General features: G+C 55.9%; 1 protein-coding gene across 7 annotated transcripts in view; it reads left to right on the top strand.

Moving 5' to 3' along the window:
* The first annotated feature begins 5,614 nt into the window (after nt 1-5,614).
* ASS1 (argininosuccinate synthase 1) overlaps nt 5,615-22,384 on the top strand; it is a 50,674-nt gene continuing 33,904 nt past the window's right edge. For 4 of the 7 annotated variants that reach the window (XR_009541458.1, XR_009541455.1, XR_009541456.1 and 1 more), the window contains exons 1-4: nt 5,615-5,779; nt 12,870-12,979; nt 14,889-14,957; nt 16,617-16,805. Coding sequence is in view for 3 of the 7 variants with exons in the window: in XM_060154060.1 (XP_060010043.1) it covers nt 12,875-12,979; nt 14,889-14,957; nt 16,617-16,805 (363 nt within the window). In the remaining 4 variants the exon portion in view is untranslated. Of the gene's footprint in view, nt 5,780-6,828; nt 6,851-9,976; nt 10,091-12,869; nt 12,980-14,888; nt 14,958-16,616; nt 16,806-22,384 lie in introns of those variants that run through there. The other 3 variants (XM_060154060.1, XM_060154062.1, XM_060154061.1) reach the window with 3 other exon arrangements.

Below are 22,384 nucleotides of genomic sequence, written 5' to 3'. Positions count from 1 at the left end.
AAAAACCTACAACTAACATCATACTTAATGGTGAAAGAGTGAATGAATGATCCTCTAAGATCATGAACAAGCCAAGATATCCACTCCCACCAATTCTATTCAACATTGTACTGGGGTCCTCACCATTGGAATAAGGCAAGAAAAAAGGCACAAAGATAATACAGGGAAAGGGGAAGACTGTCTCTATTCACAGTCAACATTATTGTCTGTATAGAAAACCCTAAGGTATTTACAAAACTCTACTACAATTAATCAGCAAATTTAGCAAGTGCAGAAGACAAGGCCAGTAAACAAAAATCAGTTGTGTTTCTATATATTAACAACAACTGATTGGAAAATAAAATTTTAAATATTATTTACAATAGTATCAAAGAACTTAAAAGACTTAGAGATAAATTTAATGAAAGATAAGCAAGACCTGTACACTGAAAACTATAAAACTTTGCTTAGACACCTGAGTCAAGATGGAGCTTTCGGCACTCCTATTGAAATGAGGACATTTGTACCACCCATCAGAGATGCCCCACATGCCAGGTCTTCGTCTTCTCTGAACAAAAGCTTGGGCATTTGCCTGAGAATAGGCTTCCACCTGGCAAGTCATCCAAGGTGTCCAATAAAATATCCATCTCAAAGCCGGTCTCTGGAGCAGCCATACCTCTGACCCCAAGAAGCCCTATCTCTTCTAGCGCAAGAGGTGACCTGTTCACACTGATGCCACGGATGCCAGCCCTTTCCCATAATAGCCACACATGCTTTCCCAGATGGAGGACGTCTACTCTCGCCTAGTCCATTTACAACCCCTGATCACCAGCAGGGACCTTTTTTTTTTTTTAATTAATTTTTATTGGAGTATAGTTGCTTTACAATGTTGTGTTAGTTTCTACTGTGCAGCAAAGTGAATCAGCCATATGTATACATACATCCACTCATTTTTAGGTTTCTTTCCCATTTAGGTCACCACAGAGCATTAAGTAGAGTTCCCCATGCCATTCAGTAGGTTTTCATTAGTTATCTATTTTATACATAGTAGTGTATATATGTCAATCCCAATCTCCCAATTCATCCCACCTCTCCTTCCCCCCTTGGTAACCATAAGTTTCTTTCTCTACATCTGTGACTCTATTTCTGCTTTGCAAATAAGTTCATCTGTACCATTTTTCTAGATTCCACTTATAAGCGATATTATATGAGATTTGTTTTTCTCTTTCTGTCTTACTTCACTCTGTATGACAATCTCTAGGTCCATCCACGTCTCTACAAATGCCACTATTCCATTCCTTTTTATGGTTGAGTAAGATTCCATTGTATATATGTACCACATCTTTATCCATTCCTCTGTCAATAGACATTTAGGTTGCTTCCATGTCCTGGCTATTGTAAATAGTGCTGCAACGAACATCGGGGTGCATGCATCCTTTCGAATTCTGGTTTTCTCCAGATATATGCCTAGGAGTGGAATTGCTGGGTCATATGGTAGCTCTGTTTTTAGTTTTTTTAAGGACCCTCCATAGTGTTCTCCGTAGTGGCTGTACCAATTGACATTCCCGACAACAGTGTAGGAGGGTTCCCTTTTCTCCACACCTTCTCCAGCATTTATTGTTTGTAGGGTTTTTGATGATGGCCATTCTGACCGGTGTGAGGTGATACTTCATTGTAGCTTTGATTTACAGAAATGTAGAACAATGGAACAGGATAGAAAGTCCAGAGATAAACCCACGCACCTATGGCCAGCTAATCTATGACCAAGGAGGCAAGAATATACAATGGAGAAAAGACAGTCTCTTCAATAAGTGGTGCTGGGAAAACTGGATAGCCACATGTAAAAGAATGAAGTTAGAACACTCCCTGACACCATACACAAAAATAAACTCAAAATGGATTAAAGACCTAAATGTAAGACCAGACACTATAAAACTCTTAGAGGAAAACATAGGAAGAACACTCTTTGACATAAATCACAGCAAGATCTTTTTTGATCCACCACTAGAGTAATGAAAATAAAAACAAAAATAAACAAATGGGACCTAATTAAATTTAAAAGCTTTTGCACAGCAAAGGAAACCATAAACAAAAGGAAAAGACAACCCTCAGACCGGGAGAAAATATTTACAAATGAAGCAACTGACAAGGGACTAATTTCCAAAATATACAAATAGCTCATGCAGCTCAATATCAAAAAAACAAACAACCTAATCAAAAAAAGGGGTGGAAGACCTAAATAGACATTTTTCCCAAGAAGACATACAGATGGCAACAAACACATGAAAAGATGCTCAGCAGGGACCTTTTGGTTGTTTTTTTTATATATTTATTTTTATTTTTGGCTGCGTTGGGTCTTTGTTGCTGCGCACAGGCTCTTCTGTAGTTGCGGTGAGCAGGGCCACTCTTCGTTGCGGTGCACGGGCTTCTCATTGGGTGGCTTCTCTTGTTGCAGAACATGGGCTCTAGGTGCGCGGGCTTCAGTAGTTGTGGCACTTGGGCTCAGTAGTTGTGACTCGCGGGCTCTAGAACGGAGGCTCAGTAGTTGTGGAGCACAGGCTTAGTTGCTCTGCGGCATGTGGGATCTTCTCAGACCAGGGCTCGAACCCGTGTCCCCTGCATTGGCAGGCGGATTCTTAACCACTGTGCCACCAGGGAAGCCCTCAGCAGGGACCTTTGAAACTCTAGCTCTTGTAGCTCTGGGTCCTGCTGGTCTATATCCTTAAAAGAGCCTCACCTGAGATTTCATGTCAAATAAGGAGCTGTTTTGTGACACCTGCTATATTTCAACATTATCTCAGAGATACACTTCTGATCTAAAGCACATATTGAATTCACCACAAATGAAGACCATCTCAAGATGTAGACTGACCTGAGTTTCTTTCTCATTGCTCATATAAACAGCAATTAATCCTTTTGAATAAACAGTTTTAAGTTTGGGTATTTTTTAATGTTGGGAAATTTATGAAGACGTAAATAAATGGAGAGATATACCACGATCATGGATTGAAAAACTCAATATTGTTAAGATGTCCATTCTCCCTTAGCTGATATATAGATTTATTGCAAACCCCAATCAAAATCTCAGCAGGTTTTTTATATAAACAGACAAGCTCTTCCTACTATGTCTATGGAAATGCAAAGGACCTGGAATAGCTAAAATAGTTTTGAAACAGAACAAAGTTGGAAGATCTATACTATCTGACTTCGAGTCTCATGGTAAAGCTATAGCAATCAAGATGGTGTGGTATTGGCATTAGGATAAATAAATAATGGAACAGAAGAGGGAATCCAGAAATCGACCAACACTTACATGGTCAATTAATTTTCAACAAAGGTGCCAACACAGTTCAATGGGGAGAGAAAAGTCTCCAACTAATGTTGCTAGAACAATGGGGAACCCATATGGGAAAAAAATGAACCATCCGAGTTCAGTCTCTTCTCACCTTGATCTGTGCCCCTGGGCAACTATCCACTCTGGTGCCCAGTGGGCACCTGTTTTCCTCTCAGGAGAGCTGTGACCTCACTGCTCCTCACGTAACCAGTGCCTATGCTTCAGGAAGGGACAGTCCTCTGGGCTGGAGCCATTTCTGCAGCAGGGAGTAAAGGTCCCCACAGCCTGTGGCCCTGGGACTGAGGCTCTGGCTCCTCCACCAATTCAGTTTAAGCCTGAGCTAGAGTAGAGGGTTTGGGCTAGAGCTCCAGACCCTGGGTTCTCATCCTGCTCTGCCACTTACGTGCTGTGTGGCCTTGGGGAAGATACACCCTCTCTCTGAGCTGCAGGTTCCTGTCGGTAAATTGGGGATGACAATGATAGCGACTTCATACAGGGTAGTCGTGAAAATCAAATGAACGTAAGCATAAAAGAGTGTTCAGTGATAACCGTGAGGGTTGTGGTTATTATGGCCCAGATCCAACCAGACATCCTAGGGAATGCTGACTTATCTCTTCTTCCACCCCATGCCCCCCACCCATCCATCCTCGACTGGAGGGGCTCAGCCCTCACCCCACCCTCTTCCTAAGGTCTGGGTAACAGGGATTCTCTCTGGGGCCACCATGACTTTGGGGAGCTTGGGAGAACATTAGGTCTTCCTGCCCCAGGTTCCCTCTCCACTTCCTCTGCAATAAGTCCAAGGAGGTGGCTCCGCTCCATCCATGCCTTCCCCAACTTTCTCGAAGGGCAGTGACATCTTAGAGGAAGAAACAAGGACAGAGCACAAAGCCAGGGGATGGAGGCTTAAAGACAGGGCAGAGGGGATTCCCTGGTGGTCCAGTGGTTAGGACTCTGGGCTTCCACTGCAGGGGGCATGGGTTCGATCCCTGGTCAGGGACCCTTGAGGGAGTGTTGTTTTGTGGCTGCCCCTCACTCGCCCGCTGCTAGTGTGGAAGGCCAGGGGCGGCTCTGCATGGCCCCAAGGTGGCCCAGTGAGTGGGCTAAGGGGGTTCAGCCACCATCCCAACCTCCTGCGGGAAGGTGACTCAAGTCACCACAGTCACCCAGCCCCACTGGGCTCACAGTGCCATCACGGTCACTTCTGGGGCTTGGGTGCCAGAGGTTGGGGGGCTCACAAGAAGCTGCGGCTTTGCTTTCAAGTTGGTTTGATGCTTTCTCCCTCCTGAAGGACTCACAGCTACTCATCTGGCCGAGGTGCTTGAGTGACTGGACGGGAGTGTGCGGCAGGGGGACAGGGGACTGGGCGGCAGAGGACTAAGAGTGACTAGACCAGCAGCCTTCACCCCTCTCTGCAGAGGCTCCCTTTCTGTGGCTGCTTCTTGGTTGCAGGAAGGGGCCTGGGACAGGGCTGCCTCCTTACCGTGACCTACACCCCTGCGTCTTTTCCATGATGGCTGGATGGCTAACCTGGCAGGGCTGCCTCAGGGCTCCCATCTCCAGGGCCGGTTCGGGGCTTGGAGGATCTGGGAAGCCGCCCTCTGGGGGTCAGTCCTAACCGAGGTGTTGTCTTGGACAGGTTGGGACCAGCTGTTTTACTGGGTTGTGGTTGCAGTAACTGGTGCTTTGGGGCCTATAAACCAGGCTGGAAAACTTCTGACACAGAACCTTCTGGAGGCCAGACTGGGGACACAACTCCCCGTTTATTTTGTGAACCTCAATTTTCCCGGCTGTTCAACGGGTTAGCAGTGGGCCAGTCTTCTATTCACTATTTACTGGGTGCCCTCGGGAGTTTGGTCAGGTGCCAGGCTCTGGGGAGACAGCCAGGAACCAGCCCTGGACTGAGGGATGAAACCCCGACCTTCTAGGGCCACCTCCACCTCAGTTTTCTCACCAATACAATGGGCTCCGGCTCACGGGGACTAGGGGGGGAGGGAGGGGCTTTGAGGTCTGTAGAAAGGCCACCACGACACAAAACTGGGCATGAAACTCACGAGCTTAAGGGGCTTTTATTCCACTCCCACGGCGAAGCGCTTGAGCGTTCCCCACGGGCCAGGCGGCAAGTGTGGCAGGAGGGCTTGTCACCCTGTCAGTCGCGAGGATTCCAGCCACTACCGCGCCCAGGGGAGCCGCCAGCCCGCGGGCCGGGGCCGCCAGAGCCCCGGGCAGGAGGGAAGGCGGGAAAGGGGAGGGGCGAGGAGGCGGGGCAAGGCCTGGCCCCGACCCCCGCCGGCGGCCGCGAACGCGGAGCCGCTCCGCGAGGGGGCCGGGCCCGGGGGCGGGGTCTGTTGCTCTCTTCCTCCGACTTGTCCCCGGCCCCCGGCCCTGCCCTCTGCCCCGTGCTTATAACCCGGGATGCGCGCCGCAACCAGCCCTGCTCCACCGCCTGCCGCTGCCGCCTGCCTCCCGGTAAGGAGTCCCCTTCCCACTCCCCAGCCTAGGTCGCCCTCTGCCCGGACCCCACCGAGAACGAGCCGAGGAGGCGGAGGGGACCGCGCGCCCCGGGCTCGGACCTGGACGGGCGGGCAGGGGGCCGACGCCCGGACTCCTGTTGCTCAAACGCTTGGCGGCCGGATTCCTGGCCCCCTTAGGCCGCGGAGAGGGGGCCGGGGCGCGAGTCCGGGGGTCTGAGGGGCAGGTCGGGTTACTTGTCGCCTTTGCGGGCCGAGGTCCTTTCTGGATTTTCCTTCTCCGATCCAATTTCCCTTATGCCGCGAGCCCCACAAGTGGAGACCTTGGGAACCCGGAGGGTGTGAGGATTCCCGATTCTCTCGGCCCCTCTCTGGCCCTGGTCTCTTGTCTCCGCCTCTTTTCCTCTGCCCGCAACCAGAGGTCCAGCCTCACCGCTGCGCCTCGCGCGCCCCCGGGGCTTGGGCATCTCGGCCCCTCCCACAGCCCCAGCCTCAGTTTCCCCCGGGCGGGTCGCTCCGGGCTCCGGGTGGCCCACCCCGGTGCCTTGGGTGTGGCTGTGCTCCCTCCCCTGCAGGGGGCGTCAGTCGCGCGGCTCTGCCTTCTGAAAGGGCTCTGCGTTCTCTGGCCGGTGGGGCGGGGGCTTCGCCTCGCCGCGGTGCCCGGTTTCCGGCTGGCACTGGCCTGTGGGAGGGACGGCTCGTCAGGAAATGTCAGCCGTCCTGATGCCTGTTGCCTTTGGCCCCTGGGGCGGCCTCGCCCTCCGGGGAAGGAGAGTCTCTGTGAAATGCAGGAAGCTCCTCTCCCATCCTGCCAGGGCTCTTCCCGAGGAGGCCCCGTGACCTGGCCGCCTCAGTGCTCCTCTCTGCAAAGTGGGGCGTCTCCTCCCGAGAGCAGCGCCGTCTGGCTGCACATCCCGGGCAGGAGCAAACCTGTCCTTTCCCCAGGGATGGATCAAATCGGCCCTGGGCTTTGATCCCTCCCCGCCACACCCAGGCTGGTGACAGAAGAAGGCAGGTTCTGGAGGCCCGCAGACCCCAGCCCGGAAGGCAGGCACAACTCCACAACTGGGTGAGCCTTCGGGTCAGCCTCCCAGAGTCCTAAGCCTCAGTTTCTCCATTCGTCATGGCTGGCACAGGCTCAGGGCTCAGGAAACAGTAAGGGGATGTATACTGTTGAGAAGGGTGCCTGGGTCCGTTCACTCCCTGTGTCTGGGGAGTGACTCACCGGGTGCTACCGCGCTGGGCGTTCAGAACAGGAGACAGGGTCCCTGCCCTCCTGTCTTAGGTTCTGGTGGGGGAGGGAGACAGCAGAGGCAGAAACAGCCACAGAGGGCATGGGACCTGGATAGGAACTGGAGGAGTCTCCGTTCCACACTCCCTCCCCCCGCCCATCCCCGTCTCAGAGCCAGGGCAGGGGGTCCCGTCCCGGTGGAGCCACCTGTGCGTTACGCTGAGAAGTAATTCTGGCTCTGCTGAGCGCTGGTGAATGAGTGGGGAATGCTTCCGGCTGAGCGCCTAGATCCCAGGCCAGGCACAGGATGGGGTGGAGGGAGGCCCCCACTCAGCACAGTCTGAGCCCCCCTGAGTACCCACAGGTGCCCCCGTCAGCTGCCTGCCTCCCCTGGGCATGTGTGGTCGGTTGGCTCTGATGGTAACCGTTTCCCTGGCCCAGGGCCCCAGGAGCCTGACTTGCGGGGGGGCCAGGCCCAGGCTCACCGGCTGGGCAAGCACTTTCCCATGCCCCATCTCGCCCTCGTCCTGTGGGTCCTGGGAGGCAAAAGCCAAGACAGCCAGATGCCTTCATCCAGAAGCTGAGCGCACAGCCTCTGAAGCGAGCGCCTTGCCTGTGGGCATCCATGCCGAGAGAGATAACCTCTGGAATTCAAGGTCTACGGCTCTGATTTCTGCTGAAACACTTTGGGCAAGGTTGATCTACCAGGCCTTCGCTCCGTCCTGTGGGACAGACGCCCTCCCCAGACTTGGGGTAGGCCAGGCACCCATGGGCATTTCAATATAGTAAACAGATGAATGAACTCATGCTTTCTTCCATAACCAAATGCTCTGAAAAGGGTTTAAGTGCCTGTCACTGGGGCCTGGTGAGGTCCACTTAGTCTTCCTACCTCCTCCTACCTCAGGACATTCTCGTCGAAACCGGAGACCCAATCTTCCTAAGCCAGGGCACTCCCAAAGGACCCCCCGCACCGTGGGCAGAGGAGGTTCGCTGGAGCGCTGGTGTCCCGAAGACAGCCTGGCATTCCTGATTTGAATCTCAGGCCCCAGGAACTTGCAGTTGAGAGCCAGCTCAGTATGTAGCCTAGAGCACCCCTACTGCCCTCAGCTTTCTCATCAGACACAGAAATCCTTCCTCTGTGTCTCACCAAGTATGCAGATGAAATGAGCTGAGTGTGTCAGGCAAATGTTCAGGCTGAATCCTGACACTCTGACCTCCTGGTCAAAGTGTGGAATTGCCCCCTAGCTCTATCAGACACGAATGAGGGCAGCAAGAGGATGAGAGTTGCAGTCCTAAAATGAGCAAACCCCTAAGTCAGGGAGAATTCTATGGCCTTGGTGGAGCTAGGCTTTTTAGAAACTATAATGAACTCAGCTCGACTGAGTTAGAATGGGAGCGGAGGGGTTCCAGGGGAACATTCGTGTTGCCGCAGCACAGAGAAATAGAATACTGACTGGTGATGGTGCGTTGAGGATTTTGTCTTCTGGCAGACAAGTAACGGGAGGGGGAGACGGTCTGTGGTCTCCTAGAGACCAGAGAGTGTAGGGCAGAGAGCAGTAAAGAGCAGGTGGTCTGCAGTCAGCCTGGGTTTCTATCCCAGCACTGCCATCCGCTAGCTTGAGACCTGGGCAAGTCACTGACTTTTCTGAGCCTCGGGTTCATCATCTGTAAATAGGTGGTAATAACGGTCCCCGCCTTGAAATGATGCACGTGTGGCACTACACACAGTAACTGCTCTAGTCATCCTTCTAGCTTCGACGTTTTAGAGCCGCATGAATTTTCTTAGTGCCGAGCAACTGCCCAGGCTGGCCTGGCACATTCACTGGGAGCTGGCGGGATGTCTGTGGCGGGGGCACTGGAGAATGCCCGCTGCCTTGCCAACTAAGGCCAGGCTGGCAGGCGTCTTGGCATGAGGCTCTCTTCTTCCCTTTCCAGGTGTCCCTCTTCTGGAGCAGGATGTCTGGGCTGGCCCCGGGAGCTGGGGGCATGAATGTTCTTGGCAGTGGTCATGTGCCTGGGAGCTGGGGCACCTGCCCTGCGCCCTTCGTGGAGGATGGGGTGGCGGCAAAGCTGGGGCCGCGGGAGGCCGAGACTCAGGAGCCCCAGAGCCCCAGGAGTCCAGCCCCCCTGGGCTGGGGGAGGCCGAATCCTCAGGCAGGAAGCCCGGTGTCCTGGGGTGTCAGAACCAGAAGGGCTTTCAGGCTTGCAGGTTGTTGAGCAGGTGGTGATATTGACGCCTAGAGAGTGAGGGGCTTGCCCAAGGTCAGCCAGGACCCAGTGGTAAGGAGAGCTTGGTGGGCACAGGTGTGGTACCCAGCTCTGGGCTCCTCCTGGAATCTCACGGAATCCACTGTCGCCTGTGGAGGGATGGGCTGTTCTTGACCCCGTTTTGCAGGTGAGCAGCTTAAGCTGCTTGAACCCAGGTCTGGAGGACCCAGCCACTGTGCTCTGCCCCTCGTCTCTTCCACTCTCCCTCCCCCACATTGAGGCCTCAGCTTCCTTTAGTTTCTGCCCCACTAGTCTGCCGGGACCTCACTGACTGAGGGAGGCGGGAGCTTCGCCAGGAAGGGTGGAGCAATGCCAGTGTCAGATTATATCATTGTCCCAGCCCACCTGCCCAGCTAATCTCTGGACGTGCACACGCAGACTCAAACGCCACACACACACACACACACACACACACACCCCTGCACTCAGGCACACACTCCTGGGTGCACCCATTCCATCACTTGTCTCAGACCCAGAGGCTGAGGCCCTCTAGCCGTGCATGCACATGGCCTGGCAAGCAGGAGGGGCTCACAAGTTTCCGGATGAGAACGTGCATGGAATTCCAAACTTGGAGGGGATTGTAACCCTCTCTTTTTTTTGCGGTACGCGGGCCTCTCACTGCCGTGGCCTCTCCCATTGCGGAGCACAGGCTCTGGACGCGCAGGCTCAGCAGCCGTGGCTCACGGGCCCAGCCGCTCCGCGGCATGTGGGATCTTCCCGGACCGGGGCACGAACCCGCATCCCCTGCATCGGCAGGCGGACTCTCAACCACTGCAACACCAGGGAAGCCCTAACCCTCTCTTTTTATAGGTGAGGAACTGACCTCCAGGCCGCAGAATCAGCAGTCTTTCTCTGAGTGCCTGCCATGTGCCAGGCGCTGAGAGGTGGTCCCTGTCCGCACAGAGCTCACAGTGGGCAGCGGGAGCAGTTAGAATACACTGTGACTGTGCTGTGATGGGCCATGCATCAGGCACAGGGGCATCGCTGAGGCAGAACAGGACAGGCCCAGGAGGTCTGTTCCATGGAGCTGCCCCTCCCCCACCCGGTGCCCATCCTCTGGCCCCAGGGCCTTTGGGAGGTGGCACGGCAGGGGTGACTCTCGGGCCCACATCATCTCTCCCTGTCACTCCAGGGTGTCTGAGCCACCTGTGGCTTCCCAGACCACACCTTGTCCAGGGATCCCCTTCCTTGCACCTCCCAGAGAGGGGAAGCCTTGGACTTACGAGTCTAGCTGATCTGGGTGTGAATCCGGGCTCTACCACTCGCCAGCCAAGCAAGGCCTTGAGCAAGTTCCTTAACCTGAGCCTCAGTTTCCCTGTCTCTAAACTGGGGGTAACACAAATGGAGGACTCAGCTTATAATGGAGACCTTCATTATCTTGACTGTGGTGATGACTTCCTGGCTGTAGATACGTGCCCAAACTCACTAAATTGTACGCTTTAGATATATGCGGTTGATTGCATGTCAATTATATCTCAATAGAGCTTCACAAATACGCAACATTACACCCCCCACCCGACCACACCACCAGCCCCTTCGCACACGAACACAGGGCTGGGAGCACGCACGCTGCAGCAGGGCGCTGGACGGGGCTCTGGGGCTCCTGAGTCTCCCCACTCAGCGAGGCTGCCCAAAGGGGAGTCCAGGGGCTGGGTAGGCTGGGTTCATGGCCTCTGGTGTCACCCAGCTGCCTGCATTTGCAGGGTGGTTCGCCGAGCCATCAAGACAGATTCTGGAAGCCCGCAACCCACACCTTCAGCCCCAGGTACTTCCTGCCATGAGTCCTTCCTGCCTCCCTCCCACCTCCTCCCCTCCATCCTGGATGGCCTGTTGCCTGGCTGCGGTTGCCGTGGGCATGTCTGCTGGCCCCAGCTGGCCTGGGACAGCCTGGCAGGTGGCTGAATGCCCACTGAAGGGGGGAATTGTGGACACCCAGCCATCAGAACTGCCCCCAACCTCACTGTTCCATGAAGTGTTTCCCCTTCCAAGTCCACAAGGCAGTAGAGACATGTGAGCCCTGGGACTGGCTGGAAGGTGGCCTGGTGAGATGCCGGGGACAGCACATAGGATGTGTTCTTGTCCCTCGGCTGGGCTGGGTTCTACTGCAAAGGGCTGGGTGACCACTTTGCCGCTAAGCCTCCAGGCACACGAGAAGCCTTCAGTATACAGGAGCCTGCATCCTTGGGGAGAGGCCCTTCTGGATGAGGCCACATGGATCTGTGCAGGGATGTCCACAGCCTTTCCCAATAGATTCTATTAAGGACCCTGACTTTGGTCAGCCTCCAGTGCAAATGCTCCCACCAGACACAAGCACACACCCAGGAAATGCAGGATGCTGGGGCCATGTCCATGGAGGCTGGAGACAGATGGACTGGATCCAAATCTGGCCCTGCCCCCTGCTGACCACAGGACCTCAAGCAAGTGACCTCGCCTCTCTGACCCTCGGTCCTCTTCAGCAAAGTGGGCACATAACAGCATCTACTCTCAGGGCCATGTGGAGAGTGGGGGGAAGGCAGGGCCTGATGCAGCCCTAGGGCTCAGGGAGAGTCTTCTGGGTAGAAGGAACAGTGGCTGCAAAGGCAAAAGGAGTGAGGAGGCCCTGGTGCTTTCTGGAAGCTTCAGTGTAGCTGAAGAGAGGGAGGGATAGCGTGGGGCACATCTGTCCTGCTGCAGAAGGACAGATCTACCATCTGTACGTCCTGGTTACCTTCCTCCTCTGGGCCTCAGGTTCCCCCTCTGCACATGGGGAAGTTGGTCTCTGAGCCCCTCCCAACTAATCATTTTGGAGCTGGGTTCATTGAGGTGTTTGGGGTCTCTCGTGTTTCCCCTCTCAGAGGTACTTGCTTTTAAAAAGAGCCTAAAGTCGCATTGTGTGAAGGTTCACCGGGGCCCAGGTGGGAGAGGTCCAGGTGGGCATCCTATTCCCTGTGGAGCTGGGAAGCAGCCCTGCATGCTGGGAAGAACCCAGGTTCTGGAGCCAGACACAGACACGTGCTCTGTGACCTCGAGCTGGCCACTGACCTCTCTGAGCCCCAGTCTCTGCTGCCCCGACATGCATGACAGCTCCTACCTCATGCGGTCATAGTCCGGGTGCAGGGTGATCTATACGAGTCCGCCAGGGCCATGCCTCACTCGCACTGGCCCAGCCTAGCAAGGAGCAGTTCTGACTAGAGATGTGTGGGCTGCCCGGGCCTCAGGGCCACGGCCTCTCCCAAGTCTCCTGACGCTGTGCACCCCTTTGCGTCTTGACCTTGACCCCGTCGTCTTCTCTAGCTGGTGGGGAACTGGCTCTAAGACATGCCTCCACCTGCCAGGCCCCAGTGTGGTGTGTGTGGGTCCCCTGAGAGGGTGTCGGGGGTGGAAGGCGTGAGGCTGCAGGAAGGAGCGGCTCCTCAGCTGGTCCTGATGTCAGATGAACATCCTGTTTCACACCTCACGGTGGCGGCCTGTCCAGGGGATAAGACTGCCCAAGGCCGAGGTCGGGGCTGGGGGACAGGCCAGAAGGGAGCTGTCGGGAGGGGCTGGCAGACGAGGAGGGGGCGGGGCTGGCTCTGGGTCACTCACATTCTTCCTCGTGTCCTCCCTCCAGACGCGATGTCCGGCAAAGGCTCCGTGGTTCTGGCCTACAGCGGGGGCCTGGACACCTCCTGCATCCTCGTGTGGCTGAAGGAGCAGGGCTATGACGTCATCGCCTACCTGGTGAGGGGGCGCCTGGCATGTGTGTCTTTCTACTGTCGGCCCTGCTGTCCATCCAGCTTGCCCACCTGCCCACTGTCACTCATGCAAACCCAGCTCCCCCTCTCTAAGCCTGTCCTGAACTGTAGGAAAATGCTTCTCGTTTACTGCCTCTTTCTCTGCATCTGTCGAGTGAACACCTTGGAAGTCCCCCAGGTCTGAGGTGCCCCCCAGATCACGGAGGAGGCTGAGTCTCCGTGCGAGTAACTGGACAGGGGGCACAGGGTGAGCGTGGCAGAGCTGCTGGGCCAGCCTCCCTGGAGAGGGACCAAGGGCCTGGATCTGGTGAAGGCCCCGAGAAGGCATACAATCTTCCCCTTTCCCAAAGCCCTCAATAATTCAGCAAAGAGTGTAGGAGGCTACACTGGCTAAACTAGACGAGCCCTTGGAGATCATCTGATTCTGGCATAGCAAATAGGTCACGGGCCATAGGTTATGTATGATGCCATCATCCATCCAGGGTCCGTAGCAGACCTACCTAATTAAACCAGCTCAACTTCTGATAAACCTGGACATAACCTCTGAATCTTTCTCCATATGACTGCAAATTCTAGAAACCCAGCTTAAGCCAAACAAAACCAAAAATAAAAAGAAAACCAAAATAATACAGTTCTTCATGTAACTGAGAAGGCCAGGGGTATGATGGCTTCAGGCAAGGCTGGATCCAGGTGCTCATCCAGATCTGCCTCCATCTCTGCTTGGCTTCATTTTTGGCCTCTCCACGGGGCAGGCAAGGCCCACATCATCATATCCAAGTTTTCCCAGAGCAAGGAGAGCTTCCTGCAGAGGCTCTGACAGAAGGGCCAGGGGGGACTCCCATTGACTGGCCTGAGTCCCTGCCCACCATGCATTTGTCAGTATGGCTGTGTCCCTACAGTGAGCAGGTGACGTGATGTGCTCTCACCCATCCCTGTGGAAAGAAGTCCCAGGAGAGAAGGTTCTCTTTGCAGAGGAAGTGAGGGTGGCACCCTGGACAGGAAAAGTCCAGCTGTTGTCAAGAACCGTTTGTTTGCAGTTGAAGTCAATCTACCATCCGTAACAGTGCTGACCCCGTGTCCCTCAGGTGGGGCAGGGGAAGCGCCTGGCTCACTGCTGAGAGAGAGCCAGGGCTTTGAGCGGATGCAGAGAGCCTGGGGTGTGTGCACCCTGTCCTCAGCAGCAGCGGTGGGCCGTCCAGATCCCGGGCTCCCCCCCGGCAGATTTAAAAGCTGAGTGACCTCAGAAAAGCACCTGCAGCTGGACTCTGGGAAGATTCCAGAGTCTGTTGAGCAGAAGCCAGGGCCAGCGTCTAGGCAGGAGGCCAGAGTGCAGCCAGCAAAAAATAAATGCCCGTGTCTAGATGGGGATGTCGGAACCAGAGGCTGCGCTCCAGCAGGGGGGCAGCTGGGTGCCCATAGCCCAGGCCTCAGCCTCGAGCCGGCTCAGGCGCCCTGGGACAGTCACGTTGCTGCACTTGGCTGGGGAAGTGAGCTGAGAGTCGGGCAGCTGCTGACTCTCCAACCTTTGTACTGACTTTGGGGGAATTGGGGGAAGAGTTAGATGGGTTCAAGGGAAGCCTTAGACCTTCAAGGCAGTGACAGCAAATGTTGCAACCTAGCAGCCTGGGTGCACGGGGCCAGGCTCGGTCCGTCCTCCAACCAAGTATTAGCTCTGGAGAGTGTTACAGCTTCTCCAGACCCTGGTTTGCGCCCTTTCTCCTTCCTACTTTGACCTCAGCGATCCAGTCGAAACCACCGCCATCTGAGGGCTGTTGTGTGTGAAACACACTTGCCCACGGCTCACCCCAGGGTAGGGGAGGGGCCGGGGGGGACATCCTTCTCAGCTCTTCTTTCTTCCCCTGGGTTAATGGGTCCTCTCTGCTTCTGCTCATCAGGCCAACGTAGGCCAGAAGGAAGACTTTGAGGAAGCCAGGAAGAAGGCGCTGAAGCTTGGGGCTAGAAAGGTACCACGCGGGAGGCAGGGTTTGGGGCTGGAAACGGGATTTGACCTGGTGGGGGCAGCTGTGGGGGGTCCTGTCCCAAAGCTCCTTGTCTCCCCCACGCCTTCCAACTGGTCCTCTTGCTTCCAGGAGTATAAGGTCAATTCCTTCTGCTTTTGGTGTGCAAAGGGCATCATCTTCTGGTCTCCCCCGGCCACTCTTCTACCCAGTCACCTCCCCAGCCCACCTCCCCATCCACCTGTCTTTTCCTCATCCATCCATCCACCTGCCCATCCCTCTTTTATCTTGCTGTCCATTCACACATCCACTCACTCATCCATCCCTCATCCATCTACCTGTCCATCCCTCCTAGCTCTCTGTCCATCCACCCATCCTTCCATCCATTCAACAGAATCAGTGCATTGATTGAGCATCTAATCACGTGGTGAGCAGGCCCATAAGGTGAACGTGGCCAGTGTGGTCCCTGCTCACATAGGCTAACAGTGCAAAAGAAACGCAATATCTGCAAAGCACACTAAAACGCAATAAAACTCACATCAGATGTATTAGGAAGCTGTCAAGTTCACGGTGTCAGATACAAGTTTTCCATAATTCTAACTCTTACTGGAAAGCTTGGCAACAAATTCAGTTTTTCTTGAAGTGATAGGGTCACTTCATTCTTATGAAAATGTTGGCCAAAAACCCAAGTCTGCACTGACCCTGTTTTGTCCGTCGGTCCTTTGTTCAAGAACGATGTTCTATGAGAAAAGGGGCTAGTTGAGCTAACTCACTTGTGAATGCAGCAGATATGCTTCGTGTATATTTCACATTTTGTACTCGAGTCGAGATATAACAAAAGTTAATCATTGTTTACTGCATTTTCAAGACCACTCTTAAGAGAAATCTGCACTGTGAGAGCAAGGCCTGAGGAGCACCATGTCTGAGGACTGTGGTGCCTCTGCCCTGATTTGTGCTAAGGTGCCAGCCCCTTCCCCCATCATCACTTCTGCATATTCAATGTGAATGTCAACAGAGTGAAAAAGGCAAATATCAACTGACTATCATAAAAAATGTTTTCAGTCTCCCTGAAAGGGTCTGGGGAATTCTAGGGGGTTTACATTTTGAGAATAATTCCTCTAGATCAGGGTTTCTCAACCTCGACACTATTGACATGTGCCTGGCTGTCCTGTGCATTGTAGGATGTTTAGCAACATCACTGGCCTTTACCCACTAGAGGCCAGAATGACCCCCACAACCCATCAGTTATGACAACCAAAAATATCTCCAGATATTGCCAGCTGCCACCCGTGGGACAAAATAATCCCTGGCTTTTGTGGATTACATCTAGATTTAGATCTTAGATTTAGATCTTGTTTCAGCTCAGGCCCAGAATGCTATGTTGGGAGGGATTTGAGGACCACATCCAGTTTCGCCTGGATGGTATATCAGGATCGACTAGTAATGTCTGCCCTGAGTGCAGGAGGGAGAGTATCAGCACTGTATGCTGGATTGATTTATGATGTCTACTACAGATGCAGAAGGAAAAGTGGAGGTACAGCTCGCCCGGGGATCCATTAACAGCGTCTGCCTTAGATGCAGGCCACTTGAGGCCCCTGGGACTCTGCTTTCTGACTGCATCCCATCCCTGCCAAGGCTCGCTCTCATGGGCTCCTTTCCCCATAGGTGTTCATCGAGGACGTCAGCAAGGAGTTTGTGGAGGAGTTCGTCTGGCCCGCCATCCAGTCCAGCGCGCTGTACGAGGACCGCTACCTCCTGGGTACCTCTCTTGCCAGGCCCTGCATTGCCCGCAAACAGGTGGAGATCGCCCAGCAGGAGGGAGCCAAGTACGTGTCACATGGCGCCACAGGAAAGGTGAGACCAGGATGGACGGCTGGGGACGGAGAAGGAGGCAGGGGGCCTGCGAGGGGCACACAGGCAGCCAGGCAATGGACGGTCCTCAAGCAGTTGTAGGTTCTCCCCCAGCACAGTCAGGTATGCAGAGGACAGACTGGCCCGTCCAGTCTGAATAAGAGGAATGTTTTTAGTAGCGAGTTAGGGACGGCTCTGCCCTGCACCCCGAGTGTGTGAGTCCCGTGTGCCTGTTCCACGTGTGGTTTGAGCAGTGTCACCCCGTTTTGCAAATTTGCTGCTGAGGCTCAGGGACCAAGGTCACTGTGGGAGTCTCCGTTTAACGCAGTGGGCAGGGTCAGAGACCACGAGGTAGCAAAGGGCTTGAATCCCAGCTGTGTGGCCTTGGGCGAGGCCCTTGCCCTTCCTGAGCCTCAGCTTCTTCACCTGCAATATGGGGATGAGGCCTTGTCTTAGTTTCCCGGGGCAACAGCACCACAGACTGGGCGGCATAAACACCAGGAACGGATCCTCTCACGGTTCTGGAGGTTTCAGAAGTCCAAAATCAAGGTGTTGGCTGCCATGCTCCCCCTGGAGGTGCTAGGGAAGGGCCGCTTCCGGGCTCTCCCCTGGCTTCGGGTAGCACAGGTGTCCTTGGCTTGTGGGTGCATCACTCCAGGCCTACATCTTCACGTGGCCGTCTCCTCGGGGCATCTTCACATCGCCTGCCCTAGCACGTGTCTGGTTGTATGTCCAAATTTCTCCTTTTTATCAGGACACCGGTCATACTGGATTAGGGCCTGCCCTAATGACCTCACCTTAACTTGATTACTTCCGTAAAGGCTCTATCTTCAAATAAGGTCACATTCTGAAGTATTGCGGGGGTTAGAGCTTCAACTTATCTTTTGTGGGAGACACAGTTCAACCGATAACACACCAGCTACTTCTGGCCCTTGTGTGCAGGAGTGCAGACTGAAGGACGACCCTGGGGATAGAAGGCAGGAAAGCCCTCAGCCCCCGTCCCGCAGGTGGCAGGGCTCAAGAAACAAGATTCTTAACGATGTAGGTGACTGTAGGCAGTGTTACTCTGGAGTCATGAGCTCACGGTTAGCGGACACGCCGCCAACAGCTTGCTCCAGGTTAGGGGGCAGGGGGCCTACCTCTCAGCACGCATGTCCTGACCTGACCCAGGCCCGCCCCCCGCAAGGCTGATCGAGGCAGTCGGGAGTGGGGGAGCAGGCCCTGGCTCAGTGTGATGTAGGGACGCTCACGGCTCAGACTGTGACGGAGGAGGTGTGATTTGGGGGTGGCCTTGCAAACAGTTGCCCCACCAGGCGGTAGTGGTGTCTTTGGAAGCTCACTCATTTGCTTGGCGCTCGGTCAGCCAGCTTGTACTGGCGTCTGTACAGCGCTGAGTGCGTGCTGGACACCGGAACAGTGTTGAACTTCGCGGGCCCTTTTTCCTACCCTCAGGGGACCTGTGTCCTAGCGAGGGAGAGAATGGATGCAGGAGAGGGTGGCAGTAGGGTCAGTGCCAGGGGAGCCAAGGGGAGCCGAGGGGGTAGCAGGCAGAGGCCGAGGGAAGGCTGTTGTGCAGAGCACGGCCCTGAGGGAGGAGGAATGGGTACAGGAAGAGAGTGCCAGGCGGAGGGAACAGCCTGAGGAAAAGCCTGGAGACGAGGGTCCTGAACACGTGGTGGGAGCTGTAGCCTTGGGAGAAGCAGCAGGGCCAGGGCTGGGCCGGGGCCATGCTGCGGGGTTTGGCTTCAAACCCCCAGTTGGACAGGGGTGGCCAGTGGCCCTCCCCCACCCCCATGGTATGTAGGGGAGTGTTCTGGACGGAAACTATGGGCTCCTGTAAAAGAAGCGGACTGGTGAGCGTGGCCCTAGTTTTCACTAACACCCTAGTCGTGAGCACATTTTGAGCGGGGTGGTGGGAATCATAGGTGGAGCAGTGGGTGGACCGGGCCGTTTGGGCAGAGACCTGCATACCGCCTTCCACTCAGGCGGTAGGAGAGAGTACAGAGGAACCCAGAGGTTCAGGACTTGGGACTTTGGGGCCAGTACAGCTGGGTTCAGATCCTGGCTCCCCTGCTTTCACACTGTGTGACTTCACCCCATGAGTCTCAGTTTCCTTATCTATAAAATGGGGATAAAATAGAACCCGCTCATGGGGCAGTGGGGAGCTGCGTGTAGGAAGTAGGATCGTGCCAATAAAGCGCTCGGCATAGACCTGGTACATCGTAAACACTCAGAGAGGGAAGTGCTCTGCTCGCACCATCATCAGACCTGTGCTGGGGCTTTGAGAACAAACATCAGTGCAGAATGAACCTCTGAGACATCTCAGCTGTCTGTGCTGAAATCAGCCGGGCAGTGAGCTCCCTGTTCCAGGAGGTATTCAAGCTGCGGCCAGGAAGTGAGGATTATGGAAGGGCTCCTGCCTGGAGAAGTTCCCCCCAGAAGTACCATCAGGACTGAGGAAGGGTGGCTTTCAGGGCTAGTGGAGTGAATGTGTGTGTGGTGGGTCTGCCCCTGGCCTGGGAGGCTCTTGGGGTCCAGGGAGAGACCGCCCCCCCACCCCCACCCCGCACTAGACTAGCTCACATGCAGCTGGGAATAGCTGCCAGCGGCTGTGTGCGCTGCTCCGTTTGGCCACAAGAGGGCACCAGAGGTTTGGGTTTGAGGCCTCCCGAGGCTGACCCTGCAGGGAAGCGGCTGGAGGAGGCCCTGGCCACCCAGGGTCCTGTTTCCCACTCTGGTTCTGTGGGGCTTCGGTTCTGAGAAGAACACCCTCTGCGGCAGTTCCGTAGCCTCTTGAGATTCGGGGACGTCCCTGCAGTTCATGCTCAGTGTCCGCAAGAGGGACACTCCGACTTGAAACAGCACTGGGGGGCCTCCAAGACCAGCAGCGGGAAGGCCACAGGGGATGGTGGGGTCCGGTGCCCCCCACCCCGAAATCTCCCATCTCTTCTGTGGGTCGATGGGCAAGGTGTACTCCTGTGCCTCAGTTTCCCCTTATTTAATAGGACCTGGGGAAGCCCCCAACAGCCTCTGCAGACAGTTTACTAGAAGAGGGCGGTGTGAGTGAGGAGAAACTGGAGGGCCTGGACTGGGGTCCGGAGGGATGCCAGGCGCGAGGCAGGGGGTGGTGGGGAGGGAGGGAGGGGCCAGCTACCTGCAGGGGCCGGTGGTCTGCTTGGCTGGGGGGAGGGGCTGGGGGGCGCATCAGTGACTTTACACGGCAGGAGATGGGTGTCCAGAGTGAGTGAGTGTGGCCTGTAGGAGGCTGGCACCCAGAGGCAGATCTGGGTAGGACACTCGGCCAAACTTTCTGCAAGGGGTTCGCAGTGAAGAGAAAGAGCTGGGTGTAAGCAGACTGCAGGGGGGCTTCCCCAGATGGGGAGATTCTAGCAGGGACCGTCCTGAGCCCCCGGCCTCTCCCAGCTTCTGGCTCCCGAGTCGGGCGATGGAGAGACTCAGGGCCTCCGGGCCCTTGTTCCAGCCCCGCCGATGTCGCCTTCATGCATTGGCTCACTGAACGCCCCACTGAATACCTACCCATCCCTGGCTGTCCTCCACACACTGGGACACCCATACAGGGGGCTTGGGAGCCCTGACCCAGCGGGGGTGACGGTGATGCTGAGACAGGAGGAGGGGCATCCCAGGCCGCAGGAGCAGCTTGTGCAAAGGCCTGGAGGCCAGAGGCAGCTTCTCACCCAGGGCCCAGCCCAGGCGGCACCTGGTGCAGAGAGAGCGGGGGTCCACCCCTTCACACCCCTCGGGGACCCTGCATCCTCCCCACCAGAGAGCTGCCCAGAAGCTGGGATGGCCCTTCGAGGGCCCCCTTCCTCCCCCCAGTTTTGGAAGACGGGCCTGGAAATAGGAGCCTGAGGCTCGGGAAGGGGTGTGGCGGCAGGGGTTTGGAAATGACGCCATCTGTATGGTGAGGCCAGGAGCAGATGGGAGCCCCGTGCAGTCCCCGAGGGCGCGGCACCCGCACTCACACGTGTATATCAGCACGTGGGACCTGCTGCACCTCCTCCCCGGCCCCCGGGGAGCCTGCCAGGGCCACCCTGGAGCTGGGGCTCCTGGGGTCAGGGAGGGAAGGACTGGACAGGCCTCGGCTCTTGTCTGGGACAGAGTTTTGAACCTGGGGAGCCTGTTTGGCTTCTGCGAGGGTCTCTGGCTCGGGAACAGATGGGTGTCCCCATGGCGATCCTGATGGGCAGACCCCAGCCCGGCATGCCCGTCCAAGGAGGCACAGGCTGCCATTGTGCTAGGGGAAACTTGAAGCCCTGGAGAAAAAAAATCACCAGGATATGCAACACTAGACCATATGCTTTACGAATCTAAAATAAGTCTGCTTTGTATTGTAGACACCATTGCTCCAGGAACTGTGCGGGTCACTGGCCCTCGGGCAAGTCTTACAGCCTGTGCCTCGGTTTCCCCATCCGTGAGATGGGGATAATAATAGAACCCACCTCAGGGGCTGCCGTAAGGGTTCAATGAGTTATGCGTGGAGCTCAGACCCGTTACCTGACTGTGAGCTATTAGGATGGGAGTGGTGCCTGCTGGCTGTGTGTCCCTGGGCAAGTGACTCCACCTCTCTGAGCCTGAATTGACTCATCTGTAAAACAGGGTTAAAAATCCCGCTGGTGCCAGGTGGCTCTCCCGTGTGGCAGCCAGGGCATGGTAGGCGCTCACTGAAGGGATGGGATGGAGGGTGAGTGGGGTGGCTGGTCCCACACAGCCTGTGGCCCCGGGAGATACCAAGAGAGGAGCGGCCTTGGCCCCTTAGCCCCTGGCTCCGAGCAGAGGGGCTGAAACCTGTATTTCCGCGTCGCCTGACAAGGCTCTGGAAAATAACATGTTATTCCCGCCGCTGCCTCGCTGCGCCCGTGCAGTTTTCACAGTAGGCGAGAGGTCCCTCTGATATTTCCACAGCGCTTAAGCCTCCCTCCAGGCTGCCGAGCTGATGGGAAGCGGGCGGGCGGCTGGCAGCCATTGTCTCTGAGGACAGGACGCGGGCACAGGGAGGCAGGGCCGCCTGCCCAAGGCTGGTGGGGGCCGTGGGGGCCCAGTGCCCGGGCTTGGCTCTGTGCCCTTGGACTTGTCCCTTCCACCTCTGGGCCTGTTTCCCTCTCTGTGCAGAGGAGCCCTTGGTGGTCACCTGGATCTACCCCTACCCCAGCCAGCCACTGTGTAGACAGGGAAACTGAGGCTCCCAGAGGAGACAGGACTCCCGGTTTTCTGGACAAAGCACCGTGGAACCGTGGGAGTGGGGCAGGCGGGGCCAGGCAGGTGGGAGGCCCTCGGGAAGAGGCTGACGTGTGGGCAGCTCGGGGGCTGCCTGGAGTCTCGGCGGGGACAGGCCTCCAGCCCTGCATGTGTGTGCAACCCCTGAAGTGCAGACACACGTGATGACCCGTGTGCACGCCCCCTCACACACCAGTGCACACAAGGTCACGACCATCACAGCTCAGCACACAAGGGGCATGTGGGCATCTTGCGGACACATAGACACACGTCCTGCACACTTGAGTGCCCGCACAGCTCAGCTCTGTACTTGGGGAGCCCTGGTTCAAGTCCAGAGCAGAAAGCCC

Source organism: Lagenorhynchus albirostris, chromosome 7, assembly GCF_949774975.1.
Source record: "Lagenorhynchus albirostris chromosome 7, mLagAlb1.1, whole genome shotgun sequence".
Taxonomy (NCBI): domain Eukaryota; kingdom Metazoa; phylum Chordata; class Mammalia; order Artiodactyla; family Delphinidae; genus Lagenorhynchus; species Lagenorhynchus albirostris.
This window is presented reverse-complemented; position numbering and strand designations above follow the sequence as displayed.